Source organism: Taudactylus pleione, unplaced genomic scaffold (assembly GCF_031769625.1).
Source record: "Taudactylus pleione unplaced genomic scaffold, aTauple2 ptg000083l, whole genome shotgun sequence".
Classification (NCBI taxonomy): domain Eukaryota; kingdom Metazoa; phylum Chordata; class Amphibia; order Anura; family Myobatrachidae; genus Taudactylus; species Taudactylus pleione.
Genome location: NW_028284485.1, coordinates 607,975 through 632,500, shown reverse-complemented (window position 1 = coordinate 632,500; position 24,526 = coordinate 607,975). Strand labels below are relative to the sequence as shown.

General features: G+C 45.1%; 1 protein-coding gene across 2 annotated transcripts in view; it reads left to right on the top strand.

Annotated features, from left to right (window-relative positions):
* The window catches only part of NRAP (nebulin related anchoring protein), a 157,116-nt gene that overhangs the window by 83,075 nt on the left and 49,515 nt on the right, over window positions 1-24,526 (top strand). For both annotated transcript variants that reach the window (XM_088468250.1, XM_088468251.1), the window contains exons 16-27: window positions 1,730-1,834; window positions 3,418-3,525; window positions 3,877-3,978; window positions 4,061-4,258; window positions 4,535-4,639; window positions 7,929-8,027; window positions 10,061-10,165; window positions 14,626-14,733; window positions 18,070-18,381; window positions 21,788-21,892; window positions 23,042-23,140; window positions 23,303-23,407. In XM_088468250.1, the coding sequence (XP_088324376.1) occupies window positions 1,730-1,834; window positions 3,418-3,525; window positions 3,877-3,978; window positions 4,061-4,258; window positions 4,535-4,639; window positions 7,929-8,027; window positions 10,061-10,165; window positions 14,626-14,733; window positions 18,070-18,381; window positions 21,788-21,892; window positions 23,042-23,140; window positions 23,303-23,407 (1,551 nt within the window). The remainder of the gene's footprint in view (window positions 1-1,729; window positions 1,835-3,417; window positions 3,526-3,876; window positions 3,979-4,060; window positions 4,259-4,534; window positions 4,640-7,928; window positions 8,028-10,060; window positions 10,166-14,625; window positions 14,734-18,069; window positions 18,382-21,787; window positions 21,893-23,041; window positions 23,141-23,302; window positions 23,408-24,526) is intronic.

The following is a 24,526-nucleotide window of genomic DNA, read 5'->3' as shown; positions in this document are numbered from 1 at the left end:
GGCCCCCTCCACTCTTAAAACGCCCCTGCATCTAGGAAACATAGTGGCACTGCAGTGGCTGCAGGTTGGCAGTTTAATATACTATACGACCCTATAGAATGTTTTCATTAATCAAGAGCTAATAACCCTAGTAGTAAATATGATATATTCCGGACACACTTCTCCAAAGCCACTAATTTATCTGCTCGTAGCAGCGAAATAGTTAAATAAAAAAAAATGTGTTATGTTCCCCTGCCAAATCAATAACCAGCCCTGGACCTCTGAGCCTGGCCTGGTATTTGAAAATAAAGGGAGAATGGCGTGGGGTTCCCTATTCTCCAATAATCAGCACCAGGGGACTGATGTTATAGCAGGGAGACACAGTGTGGTGTCCCTCTGCCATAATGGCAAACAGACCCAAACTGATCAGCACAGGGCTGGAATTCCTCGGAAAATGGGGACCCCGATAATAAAATGCCCCAATCCCATGTAACTACCAGCTTTGGGCTGAAAGCCCAGGGCTTTTCCCTACACACCTGGTAGTGGCTGATGCGGGGTTGATAGTCAGAAAATAGTAAATAATGTTGTTTGTTACAAATGGACTACAAGTCCCAGGCAGGCAGCCCAGGCATGGTAGTACTTTTGAAACCACCAGTAGTCCACCTGTAAAGAAATCTTTGAAATAAAGAGACAGTACTTACATAATGCATGTTTTTGTATTTTATAAAAGATAAACAAAAAATGAATACTTACCAGACCCCTGAGTGGCTCCCTCTTGGGTCCTTGAAGGCATCCTTGGTCTTCAGAAAATGACAAACTGCAACCCCGATCCATACGGACTTGCAATGTACTTACTGTACAAGTGCCTACCCCGAATGAACAGTTACTGCCAGTCACTTCATACGGTATAATGGGGAAGCACTGATTGGCTGAGAGCGGACACTACCATCCGCTCTCAGTCAATCAGCTCTTCCACCATTAAATCCTATGGTGTGACCGTCAGTAACCAGTCTTTCGGGGTAGGCACTTGTACAGTAAGTGCAGTGCAAGTCCCTATGGATCGTGTTTGCGGTTTAACCAAAGATACCTACCCCAAAGATACTTACATGGACCCAAGAGGAGGCCACTCATGGGTCTGGTGTTTGTGATTTTTTTTTAATCTATTATAAAATACTAAAGCATGCTGTGTGCAAGTACTGTCTTTATTTAATGTTTTCTTTGCAGGCAGATTACAGGTGCCAGCGGGTCCTTATGGTCCGGGCATGCTGGCACTTGATGTTCCAGAAATGCAATCATGCTGGGACAGGCTTGTTGGGATTTGTAGTCCGCCGGTAAAGAATAGAGGCATTCAGTTTGGTTCTCCAGAAATCCAAATCCACCTGAATTTTGTGAATCCGGACAGATCCAAATCGCGGTTCTGATCTTCCCGCAGTTTGGAAATTGGGATTTTAAAACCGAATTTCGGGTTTTGAATTCGAAAATTCACAAGATTTTAGTTATTTTTAAAAAACTTTTTCAACAATTTTGTGGGTTCAGCGCACATCTCTAGTAAACAATATTATTAACTATTTTTGCACTATTACAGTAGTAAAATGAATCTACAGGTTGGAACATGTTATATATAAAATTATAGGATAAATGTAGTATTAAGGTTGCTTGTGTGTATTAAGGTTGCTTGTGTGTTATATTAGTAATAATCATTGTAGTTTCGTGCTGCTGCAGAAATAATGGTGTCACCTGGTTTTCTCAGTTGAATTACAGAGCGGACTATGAGAAATCTAAGACTCACTATACGCTCCCACGGGATGTGCCGGACATGGTGAAAGCAAAGGCGAATGCTGAGCTCTATAGTGAGGTATCCATCTTCCATTCTACCTCCAGAATCGCCGGGTGTAAATATAAAAGGCACACAATATATAAATATAAAAGGCACACGCAACATATAAATATAAGAGGCACACACAATATAAATATAAAAGGCACACACAATATAAATATAAAAGGCACACAATATATAAATATAAAAGGCACACGCAACATATAAATATAAGAGGCACACACAATATAAATATAAAAGGCACACACAATATAAATATAAAAGGCACACACAATATAAATATAAGAGGCACACACAATATAAATATAAGAGGCACACACAATATAAATATAAGAGGCACACACAATATAAATATAAGAGGCACACACAATATATAAATATAAAAGGCACACGCAACATATAAATATAAGAGGCACACACAATATAAATATAAGAGGCACATACAATATAAATATAAGAGGCACACACAATATATAAATATAAAAGGCACACGCAACATATAAATATAAGAGGCACATACAATATAAATATAAGAGGCACACACAATATAAATATAAAAGGCACACACAATATAATTATAAGAGGCACACGCAATATAAATATAAAAGGCACACACAATATAAATATAAGAGGCACACACAATATAAATATAAAAGGCACACACAATATAAATATAAAAGGCACACACAATATAATTATAAGAGGCACACGCAATATAAATATAAAAGGCACACACAATATAAATATAAAAGGCACACACAATATCAATATAAAAGGCACACAACATATAAAGCTACCAAAACAAACAATTTTCCTTTAGAAATCGTTAGACATATAGCAATAAAGAAATTGTATTCATCACAACCAAATTCAACTGTAAAGGTACAAAACTGCATTCTTGTATATAAATCTTATAGGAATTCTGGGGGAGATGTTTCAAGCCATGGAGAGAGATAACTTACCAACCAATCGGCTTCTAACTTTAACAGGCTGTGTATGAAAATGACAGTTAGGAGCGGATTGGTTGATACTTTATCTCTGTCCACTTTATCTTCACGGCTCGATACATCTACCCTTCTGTACCAGTGCTAGACTGAAACCCTCATTACATCCCCTCATTACCCCATGTTCGGATGCCAGAGGCAATGAATGAGTCATTGGCTGTCATTGGCCAAAGTATTACAGTGCTGAGGCCAAGAGCTGTTTATTCTGGAGTCCAAAAACCATATTGGCTGACTTCTAATAAAATGATCCCTAGTAGACTGAAAGCTCCAATGGGCCAGTGATTAGACATTCTCTGTAAAGCACTGTAAAATATTTAGAAGCACTGGAAGATGGGGTCTGGGCATGTCCAAAAGAAGCCCCTGCTCATTTCTGTGAAGCCGGAGAAAGGGCGGCGGGGTGCCTCTGTAGGGAGTCTTTGGGACAGTGACTGTGATGCCACCATTTGTTTTGCTCCCTGGATGGAGGCGGCACAGGTTGCACAACACTCATTGCGGCCCTGGGCTGTATTAATAAAAGATAACGGGTAATAGTGCTGTGGGAGAGTCTCGATAATGGAAAGCTATCAGGGTTTGACTATGTTTTATCTTTCTGTGTAGAACAAGTATAAGGAAGACTGGAGGAAGAGCAAAGGTCAGGGCTTTGAGATGAATCTGGATTCCATGTCTATCATCTCTGCTAAGGCATCAAGAGACAACGCAAGTGATGTACGTGAGACATATGAAACGCAGGAACCCGGTTCCGTCACATGTTACATGGGCAGCGGGGCTGGTCCAACAGAATCTTAGGCTTGAAGCAAAAAGTACATATGGAGGGCCCTATATCTGACCCCCTCCCCTTGAACGATTACTTCAAACTATTTTGCCTAAGGTGTTCACAATATAGGGCCCTACCTGTCCTGTCCATGTTATATTAATGGGGACCACCAACTCCTTTGCGCCAAAAGAAATGGCCTCAAATTGTTTTTATTCTGTTTGGTTTTTTTTGTATGTTTGTTCTTCATCCAGTCTCGGTGAGTGACCTTCATATGTCTCCTAATCTTTGTTCTCTATCACTAGATCAAGTACAGAGAGGAATACGAGAGGAACAAGGGGAAGGCCGCAGCCACAAGCGACTCCCGACTACTGCACTCCCTGCAAGTCGGGAAGCTAAGCAGCGAGGTAGCGTAACCATCCACAAAGTGCAAGAGAAACGCACTCCATGCGAGAGCGAGCTAATCCCTCGACTGTTATTATGTACTAGGTCACCTACAAGAAAGATTTTGAGGAGAGCAAGACGCAGTTCCATTTGCCAATGGATATGGTGAACATCACTCACGCCAAGAAAGCCCAGGCCTTGGCCAGCGACCTGGATTACCGTCAGAAGCTCCACGAGTACACCGTATTGCCCGAGGATATGAAGGTGACATGGGCAAAGAAGGCCTATGATCTCCAGAGTGAGGTGAGAAACGTTATGTCACATAAGGATGTTTAAAGGTATACGACCATCCCTGACAAATTTAGGTTGGTTTCGCCTCGGGGTGGAAATTGCGGTGACATCACTGTCGGAGAGATCCTGCATCATTTTCATTTAAAGAACCATTAACCTGAATTTGCGGTTGTAATGCGGCCACGCGTTTGACAAATCCTGATCTATACTTGGACAGATTTTTTTTTTTTAAGCCTTAACTAAAAAATGTCATCAATCAACTTTGACATTTGAATTATTCCATTCCAGCGTCAGTACAAAGCAGACCTGGAGTGGATGAAAGGAGTCGGGTGGACCACGGAAGGCAGCGTGAACGTGGAACAGGCGAAGAAAGCTGGGGACCTAGTCAGTGAGGTGAGCGAAATGCGTTCAAGATCATCCAGGAGGCACACAAAGTCAGGGTCTATTTGCTGAGTACTGTACTGTACTTTATATATATATATATATATATATATATATATATATATCTATATATATATATATATCTATATATATATATATATATATATCTATATATATATATACAGTGCATCCGGAAAGTATTCACAGCGCTTCACATTTTCCACATTTTGTTATGTTACAGCCTTATTCCAAAATGGAATACATTTATTTTTGTCCTCAAAATTCTACACACAATACCCCATAATGACAACGTGTAAAAAGTTTTTTTTGAGATTTTTGCAAATTTAATTAAAAAAAAAAAACACTAAGAAATCACATGTACATAAGTATTCACGGCATGTGCCATGAAGCTCAAAATTGATGCTCAGGTGCATCCTGTTTCCACTGATCATCCTTGAGATGTTCCTACAGCTTAATTGGAGTCCACTTGTGGTAAATTCAGTTGATTGGACATGATTTTGAAAGGCATACACCTGTCTATATAAGGTCCCATACTTGACAGTGCATGTCAGAGCACAAACCAAGCATGAAGTCCAAGGAATTATCTGTAGACCTCCGAGACAGGATTGTCTCGAGGCATAAATCTGGGGAAGGGTACAGAAAATATCTGCTGCTTTGAAGATCCTGATGAGCACAGTGGCCTCCATCATCTGTAAATGGAAGAAGTTTGGAACCACAGGACTCTTCCTAGAGTTGGCCGGCCGTTTAAACTGAACGAGCGGGGGAGAAGGGCCCTAGTCAGGGAGGTGACCAAGAACCCGATGGTCACTCTGTCAGAGCTACAGCATTTCTCTGTGGAGAGAGGAGAACCTTCCAGAAGGACAACCATCTCTGCAGCAATCCACCAATCAGGCCTGTATATTAGAGTGGCCAGTCGGAAGCCACTCCTTAGTAAAAAGCACATGGCAGCCCACCTGGAGTTTGCCAAAATGCACCTGAAGGACTCTCTGGTCTGATGAGACAAAGATTGGACTCTTTGGCGTGAATGCCAGGCGTTATGTTTGGAGGAAACCAGGCACCGCACATCACCAGGCCAATACCATCCCTACAGTGAAGCATGGTGGTGGCAGCATCATGCTGTGGGGATGTTTTTCAGCGGCAGGAACTGGGAGACTAATCAGGATAGAGGGAAAGATGAATGCAGCAATGTACAGAGACATCCTGGATGAAAACCTGCTCCAGAGCACTCTTGACCTCAGACTGGGGTGACAGTTCATCTTTCAGCAGGACGACGACCCTAAGCACACAGCCAAGATATCAGGTGGCTTCAGGACAACTCTGTGAATGTCCTTGAGTGGCCCAGCCAGAGCCCAGACTTGAATCCGATTGAACATCTCTGGAGAGATCTGAAAATGGCTGTGCACCGACTCTTCCCATCCAACCTGATGGAGCTTGAGAGGTGCTGCAAAGAGGAATGGGCAAAACTGCCCAAATATAGGTGTGCCAAGCTTGTGGCATCATATTCAAAAAGACTTGAGGCTGTAATTGCTGCCAAAGGTGCATCAACAAAGTATTGAGCAAAGGGCGTGAACACTTATGTACATGTGATTTCTTAGTTTTTGTTTTTTTTTAATTAAATTTGCAAAAATCTAAAAAAAACTTATTACGCTTTGTCATTATGGGGTATTGTGTGTAGAATTTTGAGGACAAAAATGAATTAATTCCTTTTAGAATAAGGCTGTAACATAACAAAATGTGGAAAAAGTGAAGCGCTGTGAATACTTTCCAGATGCACTGTATGTGTGTATATATCTACATATATATATAATAAGGCAACACAATGGATGATCTTGATTTCTTCTAGTGAGTATGGTGCGGGATATACGTCTGCATATACTTTGTGTATCTACTACTTAGCTGCTATTAAATTGCCATTATTTACAGTGGAATGTTCCAATCTTTCCAGGGAAATATTATTTATTAATATGGTTCATATTCACTATAATCTATGCTGCAATAAAATAAAACCATACAGGCACAAATAACATTAATTTACTGTATTTCATATTGATATATAGTGGCGCTTGTCATGTTGGTTGCTTTGCTAAGATGCAATGAATTATCGTACACATCCTATCTGATGGGCCACCAGTCAGTAGAGATTAGAGATACAGTAAAGAGCCTGATTCTTTGTTACACGTATGTGGCCGCATCTAGCGACTTTTAGCAAACAGAGCATGCGCAGTGGAGAGCATACGCATATTTGCGTATCTCCGAGCGACTCTCAGCCGCACCTCTCAGGCCGTAAAATAGTCATTTCTGGGCAAATGGGCAACTGCTTTACTGACCCACACTAGAGAAGCGTTTGGTGGGAGTGTCGTGGACACATAGCTCTGGCGACTCAGAGTGGTGCGTATGGGGAAGGGTCTGTATCAGACGGTACTCTTGCACCCAGCATGGGGTGGGTGTTAGCGCTGATATAAATGATGGCGGTCGCGGCTGCAGACAGAAAAACAGGGGCGATACAACAATAAGCATTAAGCTGTGCAGGTAACTGCATTAGCATATGGTACTAAATCTGGCTGGTGCCGTCGTCCGGCATTGCAGCCCCCGGGGTGATTTTGAATCAGACAGATCTATATGCACGGATGCAAAATGTCAATTTTTTACATATAGCGCATGTGCAGATACACACTTTTGCGCATGTCCGTCCTGTTCTGAGTCGCACAGAACTCTGTCATTTCCGTCTTTCTATGAAATTGGATGTTTTGGGGTGGCAAAAATGCAAGCGCACGGAACCGCCCTGTCGTGGGCATGTATCCAAAACTCTGCGCGATTCTGAGCAGCACGTAATGGGGAAGGGAAACCTTTTCCTGGCGGGATCTCTTGCACATGGCATGGAGCTGGTGCACGTGACCATACTAATGATGTCGGCTGCAGCAGCGGGCGTAAAATCGATGGGCGACACAGATTTCCGCTTGCAGACGCAAGAACCCCCACATTAGCCATACAGAATCTCGCAGTAGCATAAGATAATAAAACAACCGCCAGTGGCTGTCGGCACCTACAGCCAATTTGCGCCGACTCAGCATCCGGTCCCTCTGTGCGCGCTACTTCGCATCAGGTCCCCTTTCAGGTTTTTGAATCATTTTTCGGTTCCATCAGAGGAATAATATCACGTGTGTAAATGATGGAGGCGCGACATTTTGTAGGGACACGCGCTGGGTAATAATTCTTCTCATTGTGCTGGAGAATGGATGAAATAAACAGATTAAAATGGTTTAATTTTGTGTTATTTCAGAAAAAGTATCGTCAGAAAGCCGACACGCTGAAGTTCACCAGCGTAGCCGACAGCCCCCACATTCAGCACGCCAAGAAGAGCCAGGAGCTGCAGAGTGACGTGAGTAGCCTCTAATTACGGAGCGGTACAGTACAGGGGAACAGGTGCCGGGCTCAGTGTAACAGGAGAACGGGGAGCTGGAAATAGATCAGACCTTGTGGTCACGGGACGTTCTATCTGCCTTCCCAGGAAAACTCCATACTAAAAATGTTTTTTCCTTGTTAATTCCTGTCCCCTCTCTACAAGTAACCTCCGTGTTCTGCTGGCGCCTCAGCTTCTGGTATTCGCTGTCTAAATAGTAGAGTTTGGCTCCTCCAATCAGCTTCCAACCAACAACCGTACACAAACTGAACTTCTTCAGGCTGGGAGCTTAGATATTGAGGGGAGCTGAGTTTTTCTCCTAACTGGCAGTCATTCCAACAAGGGGACGGAGGAATCATTGTATACGAAATTCTACCTGTCTATCAATGGGGACATATACACTCGGGGTCTGATACAAAGCTGGACGGAATAGCAGAGTTGCACACAAGTGACTGCAGTTCCGTCCATCGAAAATGCAAATGCAGCAGGAGGCGTCTGTATGAAACAGACACCTCCTTGCTGCATCTCAGGTCGCAGCCTGGGGTTACCATTGCAACCATAATGACCGATGGTCACGATGGGTGCTCCTTTGGCCAGGCTAAAAAATCTAAAGCTTTAACGGGTCCTGGCCGCCGCGAGGCCAGGAAATCTGCATCCACTGATGCAGACTATGGCCTCAGCCCTCCCAGAAAATGCATGCGACACTAATTTCCAGGAACGGTGGCCAGTCACGCCCCTGCTCCTTATCCCCCCAAACGCAGCAGCATGTCAATCATGGAGCAGCTTGGGAGTTCTGCGGATGAGATCCCAGTACCCGTTCTGCACATGCGCAGAGCCAAAACCATGGAAGATGTATGTGAACCATCAGGTGAGCGTACGTCTCTGAATCCGGCCCTCAGAAAGTACATAGGGAAAATAATATGTACATATGTTCAGTAGGACGCAGCAGGGTTAAACACAATACCATTTGCGCCAGGATTACGTCAGGCATTATGTTGGTTTGTATGCAAATTCTCATCTTACGCCGAAAAAATATAATTGATGTTTGTTCAACTATAAATGAGCAGCGCACTATGCAGATGTATCAGTCCTGCGCAGAAGCTGCACCACATGGCATGGCGGTGTTATTACAGACTCCCAGATAGGCTGCATACTTTGTACCCCCCTATACACAGGACGGGTACGGGCGCTCGGGATCCCGACGATCAAAATCCCGACACCGGCACCCTGACAGGGTTAGGATCCCGACACCTGTTGGTAAGTATCCTATCCCTCCCCCTCTCCCTACACTAACCCTAACCCTCCCCGGTGCTTACACCTAACCTCCCTCCCCTAGTGTCTAAACTTAAAATCCCCCTCTCCGCAACTTAAACCTAACCCTCCCCCCTTAGTAACTAACGCTGACCATCTCTCTAACCCCGCAACTTACCTCCAGAATTCTGGCAGTCGAGATGCCGGCGCCGAGATCCTGACAGGTTTCTGAATTCCGGCGTTGGCATTCTAACCGCCAGAATCCCCAAGGTCGGGATATTGACCACATCCCCTATACACACTGCTTGGCAATCCAGCTTGTTGCTATCCTTCAACCCTGTTCTGCCTACAACATTCTTCACAGATGCCATGTTTATGGGAGAGGCACGTTCACAACATGTCATGTTTTAGGCACATTGGTAAACTTATAGAAGTGGCGCAATTTATAATTTACTGTAAGTGTGAATTTAATGTCCTAAATCATTTTTTCCCAAATCCAGTGCATGTTTTCCATATCTCCTTGTTTGATCACAGTTGTAGTCATTACTGACTGACTGACACATTTCGAGAAGTGGTGCTACTTATTTCACTTATGATTCTGTGAGTAGACCTGGAAAACATGCACTGCTTGTGTTGCCTGTACACTAGAGTTGGGAAACACTGGCCTAAATGAACCCAGGAGGCTGTAACGTACAGCACAGAGGTATAGGTTTGTGACACCCCCTAAAGAATAACCCCTTTTCCTGGTGTCTCACTTACAGATTGCATATAAATCCGGTACAGAGGATCTCCTCCATCACTACACAATGCATAACGATGAACCCGTCTTCCAACAAGCCAGAATCAATGCGGTCAACCTGAGCGAGGTGACAATACTCCCGCGCTATTTACACAGTGTAGTGATCGGCGTCTGTGGTTCTATTACAGTGTAACAGTGTAGCAATGTCATGTGACAGCTGTAACCGCTTTCAAATCATTAAGATCAGTTTTGTGAATTTGGATCTAATTTCTACTGTTATAATTATTAGAATTCTTATTATTAATAATCTTTAATTACTGTATGTGGTGCGAATTACATAATATATGAACAAAAAACAGTGGAAAAAACAAATGAGTGCCAAAGTCTTACAGTACAAAACATTAAAGAATGTTAGACTTGATTCAGATTTGTGCGCTGTGCCGATGTTTTCGCAAATGGTGCGATTTTTTTTTGCCATTGTGGATGCGTCGATGTACATTACCGTAGTTGCACGCTGTAAGTCTTTATTCGCAGTGTGATTGACAGGAAGCTAACGTTTTGTGGGAGGCAGCAGGGAGGGACGTTTAAAACAGAAGCGTGTTCTGGACGCTTTCGGGGCGTGTTCCCAGCTGTGTCTGAGATCCAGCACGCAGATGACATGGCTTCTGTGCTTCAGTTGCGGCGATCTGCGTCTGATGCTGCTGCGTGTGTGTACACAGTTGCGGACAGCTGCGATGGCTGCGGTGGGCGTCTCAGTACATGTCCCGGCGGCTGTTGCATTGGCATATTTTCGGAAAATTCTCAGCTGCGAAAATCACAGCTGCAACAGCAATAGCGTCCAACTCTGAATCAGGACATAGGACACAAGCTATATAAATATTGCAGCACATGCAGTCAAAATACCCACAAAGAAGTGCCAGGTAAGCCCAACTGGGGAGGGGATGATAGTACAGTTTAGGAAAGTAAAGGCACAAAAGGGAAAAGGCTGTATACAGGGGTGACACAGAGAGGAGAGGCAGTGAGCCAGGATCATGGAGCGGTGGGTTAGGATGCAGCTTACAATCTATAGGGAAATAGTATACAGACAGGGGTGACACAGAGGGGAGAGGCAGTGAGCCAGGATCATGGAGCAGTGGGTTAGGATGTAGCTTACAATCTATAGGGGAGAGGCATACAGACAGGAGTGACACAGAGGGGAGAGGCAGTGAGCCAGGAGCATGAATCGGTGGGTTCGGATGAGAGCTTACAATCTATAGGGAAATGGTATACAGACAGGGGTGACACAGAGGGGAGAGGCAGTGAGCCAGGATCATGGAGCAGTGGGTTAGGATGCAGCTTACAATCTATAGGGAAATGGTATACAGACAGGGGTGACACAGAGGGGAGAGGCAGTGAGCCAGGAGCATGGAGCGGTGGGTTAGGATGTAGCTTACAATCTATAGGTGGAGAGGCATATAGACAGGGGTGACACAGAGGGGAGAGGCAGTGAGCCAGGAGCATGGAGCGGTGGGTTAGGATGTAGATTACAATCTATAGGGGAGAGGCATACAGACAGGGGTGACACAGAGGGGAGAGGCAGTGAGCCAGGATCATGGAGCAGTGGGTTAGGATGTAGCTTACAATCTATAGGGGAGAGGCATACACACTGGGGTGACACAGAGGGGAGAGGCAGTGAGCCAGGAGCATGGAGCGGCAGGTGCATACAGACAGGAGTGACACAGAGGGGAGAGGCAGTGAGCCAGGAGCATGAATCGGTGGGTTCGGATGAGAGCTTACAATCTATAGGGAAATGGTATACAGACAGGGGTGACACAGAGGGGAGAGGCAGTGAGCCAGGAGCATGGAGCGGTGGGTTAGGATGCAGCTTACAATCTATAGGGAAATGGTATACAGACAGGGGTGACACAGAGGGGAGAGGCAGTGAGCCAGGAGCATGGAGCGGTGGGTTAGGATGCAGCTTACAATCTATAGGGAAATGGTATACAGACAGGGGTGACACAGAGGGGAGAGGCAGTGAGCAGGAGCATGGAGCGGTGGGTTAGGATGTAGCTTACAATCTATAGGTGGAGAGGCATATAGACAGGGGTGACACAGAGGGGAGAGGCAGTGAGCCAGGAGCATGGAGCGGTGAGTTAGGATGTAGATTACAATCTATAGAGGAGAGGCATACAGACAGGGGTGACACAGAGGGGAGAGGCAGTGAACCAGGATCATGGAGCGGTGGGTTAGGATGCATCTTACAATCTATAGGGAAATGGTATACAGACAGGGGTGACACAGAGGGGAGAGGCAGTGAGCCAAGATCATGGAGCGGTGGGTTAGGATGTAGCTTGCAATCTATAGGGGGAGAGGCATATAGACAGGGGTGACACAGAGGGGAGAGGCAGTGAGCCAGGATCATGGAGCGGTGGGTTAGGATGCAGCTTACAATCTATAGGGAAATGGTATACAGACAGGGGTGACACAGAGGGGAGAGGCAGTGAGCCAGGAGCATGGAGCGGCAGCTTAGGATGAGAGCTTACAATCTATAGGGGAGAGGCATACAGACAGGAGTGACACAGAGGGGAGAGGAAGTGAGCCAGGAGCATGAAGCAGTGGGTTAGGATGTAGCTTACAATATATATTGGAGATACATACACACTGGGGTGACACAGAGGGGAGAGGCAGTGAGCCAGGAGCATGGAGCGGCAGGTGCACACAGACAGGAGTGACACAGAAGGGAGAGGCAGTGAGCCAGGAGCATGAATTGGTGGGTTCAGATGAGAGCTTACAATCTATAGGGAAATGGTATACAGACAGGGGTGACACAGAGGGGAGAGGCAGTGAGCCAGGATCATGGAGCGGTGGGTTAGGATGTAGCTTACAATTTATAGGGGGAGAGGCATATAGACAGGGGTGACACAGAGGGGAGAGGCAGTGAGCCAGGAGCATGGAGCGGCAGGTTAGGATGAGAGCTTACAATCTATAGGGGAGAGGCATACAGACAGGAGTGACACAGAGGGGAGAGGCAGTGAGCCAGGAGCATGAAGGGGTGGGTTAGGATGTATCTTACAATCTATAGGGGAAAGGCATACACACTGGGGTGACACAGAGGGGAAAGGCAGTGAGCCAGGATCATGGAGCGGTGGGTTAGGATGTAGCTTACAATCTATAGGGGGAGAGGCATATAGACAGGGGTGACACAGAGGGGAGAGGCAGTGAGCCAGGAGCATGGAGCGGTGGGTTAGGATGTAGCTTACAATCTATAGGGGAGAGGCATACAGACAGGGGTGACACAGAGGGGAGAGGCAGTGAGCCAGGAGCGGTGGGTTAAGGTGAGAGCTGGAAGGCTTTAGTACAGAAGTGGAAAGCCCCTTTGAAGCTCTGGGGAGAGGTGCGGACCCCCGTTGCTTGTTCATCTTTATTCCTCAACATCTCTACCTTCATTATTTCTAGAAGGAAAATTTGTGATTGTAAATACTGTAGGTATATACAGAACTGGTTGCATACATTTATAGATCATATATAGTAAATACAGGTAGACGGTGCAGTATTGCACCTTGGCAACATAAGCTGTGCTGACAGGTTGTGAGATTTATAATGTGCAGGCAGATGTAGAATTGGGAGGGGGAGAGGCACTCTGGGCTGACACTAAATAACAGTGTAAAAATAAAGCTGGCCAGTGTATTTGTGTGCTGCTTGCGAGGCAGATAGTGTATTCCCTGCATGGAAAATAAAACGTACCCCTTCCATCATAATATAGGTAATACACCTGCAAATGTTACCACTTTAACAGTATTTGTTCCCAACACTACATAAGGGCCAATTGTGATGACAGAATGACCCCAGGAACCTCATGTCACGTTATGGGAAGGATCAGTCTGTAGTAATCAGATATTCTGGGCAGTAACCCAACCATGCCAAATGCGTTCCTGGGTGTAGAATAGCGTACACTAAAGCCAGACTAACAACAGGACAGCAGGGACCCCCACCACAGCAGTACATCATCAGTGTGGGGGGCACCGTAACTAGAGAGGCCGATCCAGGGTGGTTTTTTTCAATCCCAGGATTCGAGATTGAAAAATACTCAATCCTGTGACACCCGGGATTGGTTTAGATAATGTGGCGGACAGGCACGCGTGAAGGGGCGGGCTGACGCAGCGTGACCTCTGACATCACGTCACGCTGCCCACAGGCGGGGGGCAGGGCAGCTGGGCAGCGCTGAGCTCCTACAGCCCTGGCTCAGACGCTGTCCGACCCGCCAGCTGTGCGGCTGAAAATAACTAAATAAAGCCTGAAAACATTAGTCCCGAAATCCTGGGATTGAAATTCCGCAAATTTTAGGTCCAAATCCCGGGATTGGCCTCCCTAACTGTGACATATGTGAACTGGGGTTTCAGGGTGGCATAGTGTGGAATGGGGGCACTACAGTGTGTGGTTCTGGGAATAACATCACCAGCATATGTTATTGGCAGTTTTATTGGTAGAGGCCTCTACAAACCTTAATTCGCCCCTGGAGTACAGTCTTTTTGGCAAACAGCTCGTGTAGCCACAATTACCCACTTTATATACTATTTTCTTCTTCTATCTGTAAATCATATTGTGCAGAAACTGTACAAGAGCAGATGGGAAAAGCAGAAGGAGAGAGGATTTGAGCTGCGCTTGGATTCCTTGTCCATCCTCACAGCCAAGGCGAAGCGTGACCTGGCCAGTGATGTGAGTACGAAACCCCCGCTGTTCCTGGAACTAGAACCTGGATAACATTTATTTTAAAGCATTTGTACAAAATCCCCCTATCATATCACATTGGTCTGTATGTCAGGCAGGTGCTGTGAGAAAAGGGATCTCTGTATCTGACCATCGCAGTCTGTTTCCTCTGTAGCATACGATACAGTGCTCGTTATATTTTTCCCCTTTTCAGTATGTTGATGTATGTTTGGGGAACTTTTATACACAGATGAAACCCATTTAATAGACGCCAGAAACAACAGCGACACCTGCTGGTCATACAGCAGACTACATACTATGGGGAGGACATACATATACCTATGTGATATTGCTGTTTATTATGTATTTATTCATTTTATGTTTTTAATTGGCATTTAATTTCACAATGTTTTCTCATTGTTTCTCTGTGGAATATAATCATTGTTTATGAGTTTATCTTTAGCTCATGTCTTAAAAAATATTTATTGTATTTACATGGAGAGGCTCAAGTACAGTGTGTCTCCAGCCCATAGTGTAAAGCAGGGCTATGTAATGTCTGCTGTTATCCCAGAGATCTTGGCCAATGAACTACAGACATTCAGTTACAGACCAGTTCCAGCACACGCACATTGTAGATAGAGACCAGTTCCAGCACTCACACATTATAGATGGAGACCAGTTCCAGCATACGCACATTGTAGATGGAGACCAGTTCCAGCACTCACACATTATAGATGGAGACCAGTTCCAGCACACAGACATTATAGATGGAGACCAGTTCCAGCACCCACACATTATAGATGGAGACCAGTTCCAGCGCACACACACTATAGATGGAGACCAGTTCCAGCACCCACACATTATAGATGGAGGCCAGTTACAGCACACACATTATAGATGGAGGCCAGTTACAGCACACACATTATAGATGGAGATCTGTTCCAGCACCCACACATTATAGATGGAGACCAGTTCCAGCGCACACACATTATAGATGGAGATCAGTTACAGCACAAACACATTATAGATGGAGATCAGTTCCAGCACACACACACTATAGATGGAGACCAGTTCCAGCGCACAGACATTATAGATGGAAGCCAGTTCCAGCACACAGACATTATAGATGGAGACCAGTTCCAGCACCCACACATTATAGATGGAGACCAGTTACAGCACACACACATTATAGATGGAGGCCAGTTCCAGCACACACATTATAGATGGAGATCAGTTCCAGCACACACACATTATAGATGGAGGCCAGTTCCAGGACACACACATTATAGATGGAGATCAGTTCCAGCACACACACATTATAGATGGAGATCAGTTCCAGCACACACACATTATAGATGGAGATCAGTTCCAGCACAAACACATTATAGATGGAGGCCAGTTCCAGGACACACACATTATAGATGGAGATCAGTTCCAGCACACACACATTATAGATGGAGATCAGTTCCAGCACACACACATTATAGATGGAGATCAGTTCCAGCACACACACATTATAGATGGAGACCAGTTCCAGCACACACACATTATAGATGGAGACCAGTTACAGCACACACACATTATAGATGAGGCCAGTTACAGCACACACACATTATAGATGGAGACCAGTTACAGTGCACACACATTATAGATGGAGGCCAGTTCCAGCACATACACATTATAGATGGAGACCAGTACCAGCACACACACATTATAGATGGAGATCAGTTACAGCACAGACATTATAGATGAGAGGCCAGTACCAGCACACAGACATTATAGATGGAGACCAGTTCTGGCACCCACACATTATAGATGGAGACCAGTTCCAGCGCACAGACATTATAGATGGAAGCCAGTTACAGCACACACACATTATAGATGGAGACCAGTTACAGCACACACACATTATAGATGGAGGCCAGTTCCAGCACACACATTATAGATGGAGATCAGTTCCAGCACACACACATTATAGATGGAGATCAGTTCCAGCACACACACATTATAGATGGAGACCAGTTCCAGCACACACACATTATAGATGGAGACCAGTTACAGCACACACACATTATAGATGAGGCCAGTTACAGCACACACACATTATAGATGGAGACCAGTTACAGTGCACACACATTATAGATGGAGGCCAGTTCCAGCACATACACATTATAGATGGAGACCAGTACCAGCACACACACATTATAGATGGAGATCAGTTACAGCACAGACATTATAGATGAGAGGCCAGTACCAGCACACAGACATTATAGATGGAGACCAGTTCTGGCACCCACACATTATAGATGGAGACCAGTTCCAGCGCACAGACATTATAGATGGAAGCCAGTTACAGCACACACACATTATAGATGGAGACCAGTTACAGCGCACACACATTATAGATGGAGGCCAGTTCCAGCACACACACATTATAGATGGAGACCAGTACCAGCACACACAGATTATAGATGGAGACCAGTACCAGCACACACACCTTATAGATGAGGCCAGTTACAGCACACACACATTATAGATGAGGCCAGTTACAGCACACACACATTATAGATGAGAGGCCAGTTCCAGCACACACACATTATAGATGGAGACCAGTTCCAGCACACACACACACACTATAGATGGAGACCAGTTCCAGCACACACATTATAGATGGAGACCAGTTACAGCACACAGACATTATAGATGAGAGGCCAGTTCCAGCACACACACATTATAGATGGAGACCAGTTCCAGCACCCACACATTATAGATGGAGACCAGTTCCAGCACACACACACTATAGATGGAGACCAGTTCCAGCACACACACATTATAGATGGAGACCAGTTACAGCACACACACATTATAGATGGAGACCAGTTACAGCACACAGACATTATAGATGGAGATCAGTTCCAGCACACAGACATTATAGATGGAGACCAGTTCCAGCACACACACATTATAGATGGAGATCAATTCCAGCACACACACATTATAGATGGAGACCAGTTCCAGCACCCACACATTATAGATGGAGACCAGTTCCAGCACACACACACTATAGATGGAGATCAGTTCCAGCACACACACATTATAGATGGAGACCAGTTACAGCACACACACATTATAGATTAGAGGCCAGTTCCAGCACACACACATTATAGATGGAGACCAGTTCCAGCACACACACATTATAGATGGAGACCAGTTCCAGCACACACACATTATAGATGGATGCCGGTTCCAGCGCACATACGTAATGGATGGAGGCCTGTTCCATTGCACATTACGTATATTTAGAGTCCTGTCACCTAATACTCACCTTATGTGCGCACCTTACAGATAAAGTATAAGGAAGGGTATGAGAAGACGAGGGGTAAACTGATCGGGGTGCAGCGTGCGGACGAAGACTCCCAGATGTCCCATTCACTCCAGATGACCAAAATGCAGAGCGATCTGGAATACAAACGTGGATTTGAGGACTCAAAGATACCCTATCACATGTCCATGGATATGCTAGACATGGCGCACGCAACCATGGCCCAGGCCTTAGCCACCGATCGCGGGTATAAGACGTTCCTCCACCGCTACAGCGTCCTGCCGACAGACATGAAAGTGCAATGGGCACGGAAGGCGTACGACCTGCAGAGTGACGTAAGTGCGGCCAGGGAGCGATTACTTATACCCAGAGCTGATCACATCAATCTGTAACTGATCCCAGATGGGATCTCATAGATCCTTTCCTATCACTTACAGATTACCAGCTCTATAACCTCCTAGGAGGAGACCTGTAGCATTGCTCTGTGCTAACCCCCCACTGCCTGATATGTTACATACTTCTCATCAGGAGTTTTCCTCATTTCCTGTGGCTGGTTTAAAATTAGAAAATGGGATTTATTAGGGGTTCTATGTACTAAACCCTGGAGAGTTATAAAGTGGTGAGTGATAAAGTACCAACCAATCAGCTCCTGTCACTTTTACAGGCTGTGTTTGAAAAATGACAGTTAGGAGCTGATTGGTTGTTACATCATCTCTCTCCAAAGCTTAGTGCATCTACCCCTAAATGATTACAAATGTGGGGCATAAGTGTATGTGTCATGTGGTAGTTATATATAAGTGATAGTGTACGTGACATTGAGATACTGTATACGACTGACTCAGCTAACACACGTAATTGTGTCTCTTTGTGACGCATTTCACACCTGCATTTTTGTTTACCTAACATGCGTCCAACTCTGCATAAGGGCCACAGACTCGGGTCCGGGTGTTGATTTCCAATCCCTGCGCTTTCTTGCTTTAAACTTTTACTGTGAGACTGCCCATTACTGCTGAATATGGGCCTAATTCACGGATGTACGTACGTCTCTAATGTTTTTCGATCTGTGCATGAGCAGAAGCAGAGTCTAGGGCTGTGACGTACAGATCCGTCCTCCCTCCCTCAATATTCCATGTGGCAACTCTTCTAGCGTTTTTATCTTTTTTGGACGCACAAAGTGCATCTTAATCACAACGCAATGCGACTAGAACGCACAAGGTGACTTTACTGATTAATTTGAAATGCGACACTTGCATATTGTATACGCAGCACGACGGAACTTGGCGCGTAAAAAAGCATCATAGCCAGTGGCGGATCTTACCTAGCCCCCCAGTAAAATCAGCCACTTCAGCGAGCCACTTGCTTCGCTATGACTGGAGCTGGCTTCCCATTGGAAGCGCCACCTGCCAGTCACGCTGAAGACAGGCAGCAAGGGGGAGGTGTCTCCTCCCCCTGGGACTGCCAGTCCAGGCTGCAATCAGCAGAGAGCGGCTTACAGTGGAAGTAGCTGCTCTGCCTTTCGGGCAGCCCTAACGGGCTTCTCGGGGCTGCTACCAATGCAGCCCCGAGAAGCTGGTGTTATGTGTGCGCCACCGCCGCTTATGTGCATGCGCCGGTCCCGATGCCTGCCATAATCATTGAGCAGGCGCCGGGGACCCAGGCTAGCAGCAGCGGTAGCCCCCCTCTGAGCAGGAGCTGCTGCTGATCTTTTCACTTCGCACAACGTACGCAGATTCAGAGACTCAGTCACACACAGATATACAAGTGGCGCATACCGCATTCATCAGCAGAGTCTCCTGGTGCGTCCTGGTGGCATTTGCAACTAAGACGCATTTTCGATTAAAAAAAAGACACCAGGCGCTAACACAGTAGCGCAAGACCTGGCGCCAAGAGCGGCTGTTTGACACCACTGGGCAATGATGAGGGAGAACACATCTGTATGGCAGACATGCTGTTGGTGTTTGGATGCAGCCCCGTTTTCTGGGGGTGCTGAAGCCAGTCTCTGCGTCCTCAGACAAAGCTCACTGGCTTCAGCATCCTGAACTTCCTGGATATCCTGAGTAACCTGAGGGTCACTCAGATGACTGATGTTCACGCAGATGATGCAATGTTGCGTCCTCGAGCACAGCAGCGGATCAGAGAAGCTGACAGGAGACATCTTTTTACACAAGACACCTCCGTTCTGTCTCCTGTGGCATTAGTCTATTAGCGCACAGCCGCTGCGCCTGCGATCGGCGTCCATCTCTGAAGCAGGCCCAAATGGCACCTATTACATCAACAAGCTGAGTGTAAGTGACAGCTGTAACAAAACTCTATTCACTTGTGTTCTTCTGCCATGTACACCGGTGTGATGGGCTGATACCACAGGAATCACAAGATGGCTGCCGGGGAATATCAACAAGGGCTGTCAGCTGCACAACTGACATGGACCTTACCCCCATAGCCAGCTCCCCCCACAGTGATAAGTTGTCCCTTTTGGTTTATAAGTAATAAAGTGAAATTTTGTTTTTGTGTCCAGAAGAAGAAACTAACATTTATGAGCCGAAAACTTTCGCTGATGCGCTCGGTGAAGGAGCAATATAGTCCTTCTGTTGGAAACGCAGTGCAGCATCCTTTTCTATCTTTAGAGATATTTGCTACTTAGACAAGTCACTTAGGGGGAGATGTATCAAACTTTCTGAAGAGCCCATACTGTACTTAGCTTACAGCACACAGCTATCATATAATACCTGCAGCCAACACATATAATGGCTGCAGCATCTAAACCAAGTTGTCACTTGAGAGGCTGATTGCACCCACAGAGACACTCTAACCCCACTGCCAACTCTTCAAATGGATGTAGAGGTGATGATCCCGACTGCTAATTAGGTAAGTATCGCTAACCTAACTCCCTACCCTATCCCTAACCCTCGTTTAGGGGTGCCTAACCCTAACATCCCCCCCCAAGTGCCTAACCCCCCTCTAAGTGCCTAAACCTAACCTTCCCTTCCCCTAGCCTAAACCTAACCCTCCCAGGAGGTTACCTAACCCTAACTCCCCCCGGGAGCCCTAAAACCTAACCCTCCCCCTCCTTTGTTCGGTATGCTGGGCGTCAGGCTCAGTGATTTCGTCGCCTGTCCTTAGTACCACGCCGGGATTAGACAGTCGGGAAGCCGGCGTTCGACATTTAGACCGTCGTCTCCCTGACTACATCCCCTTCAAATACCAAGCCATTGCCATTATTGGGCTGTGAGAATTACAGCGATGTCTGCATCCATCAGTATACAGTATAATACAGCCGTGTAATTCACAGGATCCACCTTAGCTGTCAGGACAACTCAGAATTGGCCTACATAGAGGCTTTAAATCAGATTCTCATTTATTGATCTTTAAGATAATTATAAAGGATAGGTAATGGGACTCAAAAATAGAATTACCGTGAACTGGAGAAGGAGGTCGGCCCAAGGTTAATTATTCCGATTCCGAACTAACATCCACAAGAGATTGAAAGAAATGTTGCTGAAATTGGTTAAAGCAAGACTTACAGTTTAACACATTTCACTGATGGCCAAGGTGCCAGTCACCTGGCAGTATCCTGCACAAGGTATAATAGATCCTATCTGGTTTCTTAAATGAGATCCAGGGAAGGGGGTCAGACCCGTGAGATCTGTGGGGAAACTGGAGGGAATCCCAACTTTAAACCGTTACAATTTCTGGCAAAAAATAAAACCTTTGCAGTGTAACCTCCTCCTATCCCTCTTTCAGAACCAGTATAAGTCTGACCTAAAGTGGATGAGGGGAGTTGGCTGGATAACGACGGGCTCGTTGGATGTGATGCAGGCCAAGAAGGCGGCCGAGCTCATCAGTGAGGTGAGACGCTCATACAGTAGCCACACTGCATAGGTAAACACAGGGGGGGTTTCCGGTTGCCTGAAAACCCCCCTACCCAGCCCATACCATGACCACAATAGCAATAGTATATTTATAATTTGACTGGAGCTGCCTGTTTTACAGATCTCTTCAGTATCGCAAATGAAATAATTAGCACCACCTGTGAATCTTTTAAAATATGTCAACCAGTAACGAAAACACATGTGCGCCAACTAGGAGATCTGGAAAACATGCATTGTTAGGAGTACACTGCTAAAGATCTTAATTATTATTAATTATTAAATTCTATATAAGGAGACTAATGTGTACATATATGTCCTGGTTCTGACGCTTCAATTCTCTGCAGGAGATTGTGGAACTTTATTTTCCATTTAGTTTATTGAGTTGTCACAAAGTCAAGACATATTTTTACCCCTGACAGTTCTCATCTGGCTTTTCTGATTTAAGTGGTCTGGGTACCCAGGTATCTGGAATTATCGTATGTGGGGATTCCTAGAACTGTCCCGGGGCCCGTGGTATCCCTCTATCAAAGCGATGCAACATTATTTGGAAATATACAGTACCCTCTTCATTTTCTCAGTTTATTTTCCCAAGGGGTAAGCACAGAAATAGAAGAGAGGGGCTGCACACCTGGCTAGTATCTATCACTAAAAACCTCCAACTTAACACTGACCCCTAGTGGTGAAATAATAAACTGTTTTTGAGCGCTTTTAACATTACCAATCAAGGGCCTGATTTAAAATCTCGCACATTTTGACGTTGTTGGCTGTATAACTTTAAACATACTGCTTTGACAGCATGTTTCAAGTTATACTGCTGACGTCATTAAAGTGCTTGAAGTCGCCCTTTTATCTTGTCGGCATTGTGGTGCAGACATACCGTTGCCGACAGTAACAATGTTAATGTCTACAAATTGTATCAAACCCACCACTAATACTTATACCAAGTTCCACTGGGCAGATAGAGAGCAGCTGGATCGTTTCCCTGAAAAATTCAGTATGTTTATTAGAAGATGAAACCTTTGGTGAAAACTGATTTTATTATTATTTATTTTTTGGAAATAACGTCAGTAAACTGGTAAATGAAAGACATTGCCTAACACTCTGCCTATCCTCTCGCGGTGCACAGAAATCGTACAGGCAGCTGCCGTCTGCGCTGAGGTTCACCAGTGTCCAGGACACCCCAGAGATGATCCAGGCTAGGATTAGCTACAACCAGGCAGTGGATGTGAGTTGGGAACTGGGCTATTAAGACTAAATTCTTCTAAAAATATATATATACAGCTATATAAAATCTATAGATAAATTGCTGAAATAGCATAACACATGTTAGCAAGCTTCTGAGATACATACGCTGTGCAGGATGTAATATATATATCTGTTTCCACAGAGCAAATATAAAGAACAGGGAGAAAACGTGAAACACCAGTTTACAGCCACTGCGGAGCTGCCGGAACTGCTACAAGCTAAACTCAATGCCCTGAACATTAGTGAGGTCAGTATATGGCACACAGAACAGTGCACTGCTCAACAGGTGTCTAAAGGAAGAACATGTATGGAGCATACTATGTATGTGTTGTACTGTTTATTGGGCATACATAGTGTGGTGTACTGTGTATGGAGCATACTATGTATGTGTTGTACTGTTTATTGGACATACATAGTGGGGTGTACTGTGTATGGAGCATACTATGTATGTGTTGTACTGTTTATTGGGCATACATAGTGTGGTGTACTGTGTATGGAGCATACTATGTATGTGTTGTACTGTTTATTGGGCATACATAGTGTGGTGTACTGTGTATGGAGCATACTATGTATGTGTTGTACTGTTTATTGGGCATACATAGTGTGGTGTACTGTGTATGGAGCATACTATGTATGTGTTGTACTGTTTATTGGGCATACATAGTGGGGTGTACTGTGTATGGAGCATACTATGTATGTGTTGTACTGTTTATTGGACATACATAGTGTGGTGTACTGTGTATGGAGCATACTATGTATGTGTTGTACTGTTTATTGGACATACATAGTGTGGTGTACTGTGTATGGAGCATACTATGTATGTGTTGTACTGTTTATTGGGCATACATAGTGTGGTGTACTGTGTATGGAGCATACTATGTATGTGTTGTACTGTTTATTGGGCATACATAGTGTGGTGTACTGTGTATGGAGCATACTATGTATGTGTTGTACTGTTTATTGGGCATACATAGTGTGGTGTACTGTGTATGGAGCATACTATGTATGTGTTGTACTGTTTATTGGGCATACATAGTGGGGTGTACTGTGTATGGAGCATACTATGTATGTGTTGTACTGTTTATTGGGCATACATAGTGTGGTGTACTGTGTATGGAGCATACTATGTATGTGTTGTACTGTTTATTGGACATACATAGTGGGGTGTACTGTGTATGGAGCATACTATGTATGTGTTGTTCTGTTTATTGGGCATACATAGTGTGGTGTACTGTGTATGGAGCATACTATGTATGTGTTGTACTGTTTATTGGGCATACATAGTGTGGTGTACTGTGTATGGAGCACACTATGTATGTGTTGTACTGTTTATTGGACATACATAGTGGGGTGTACTGTGTATGGA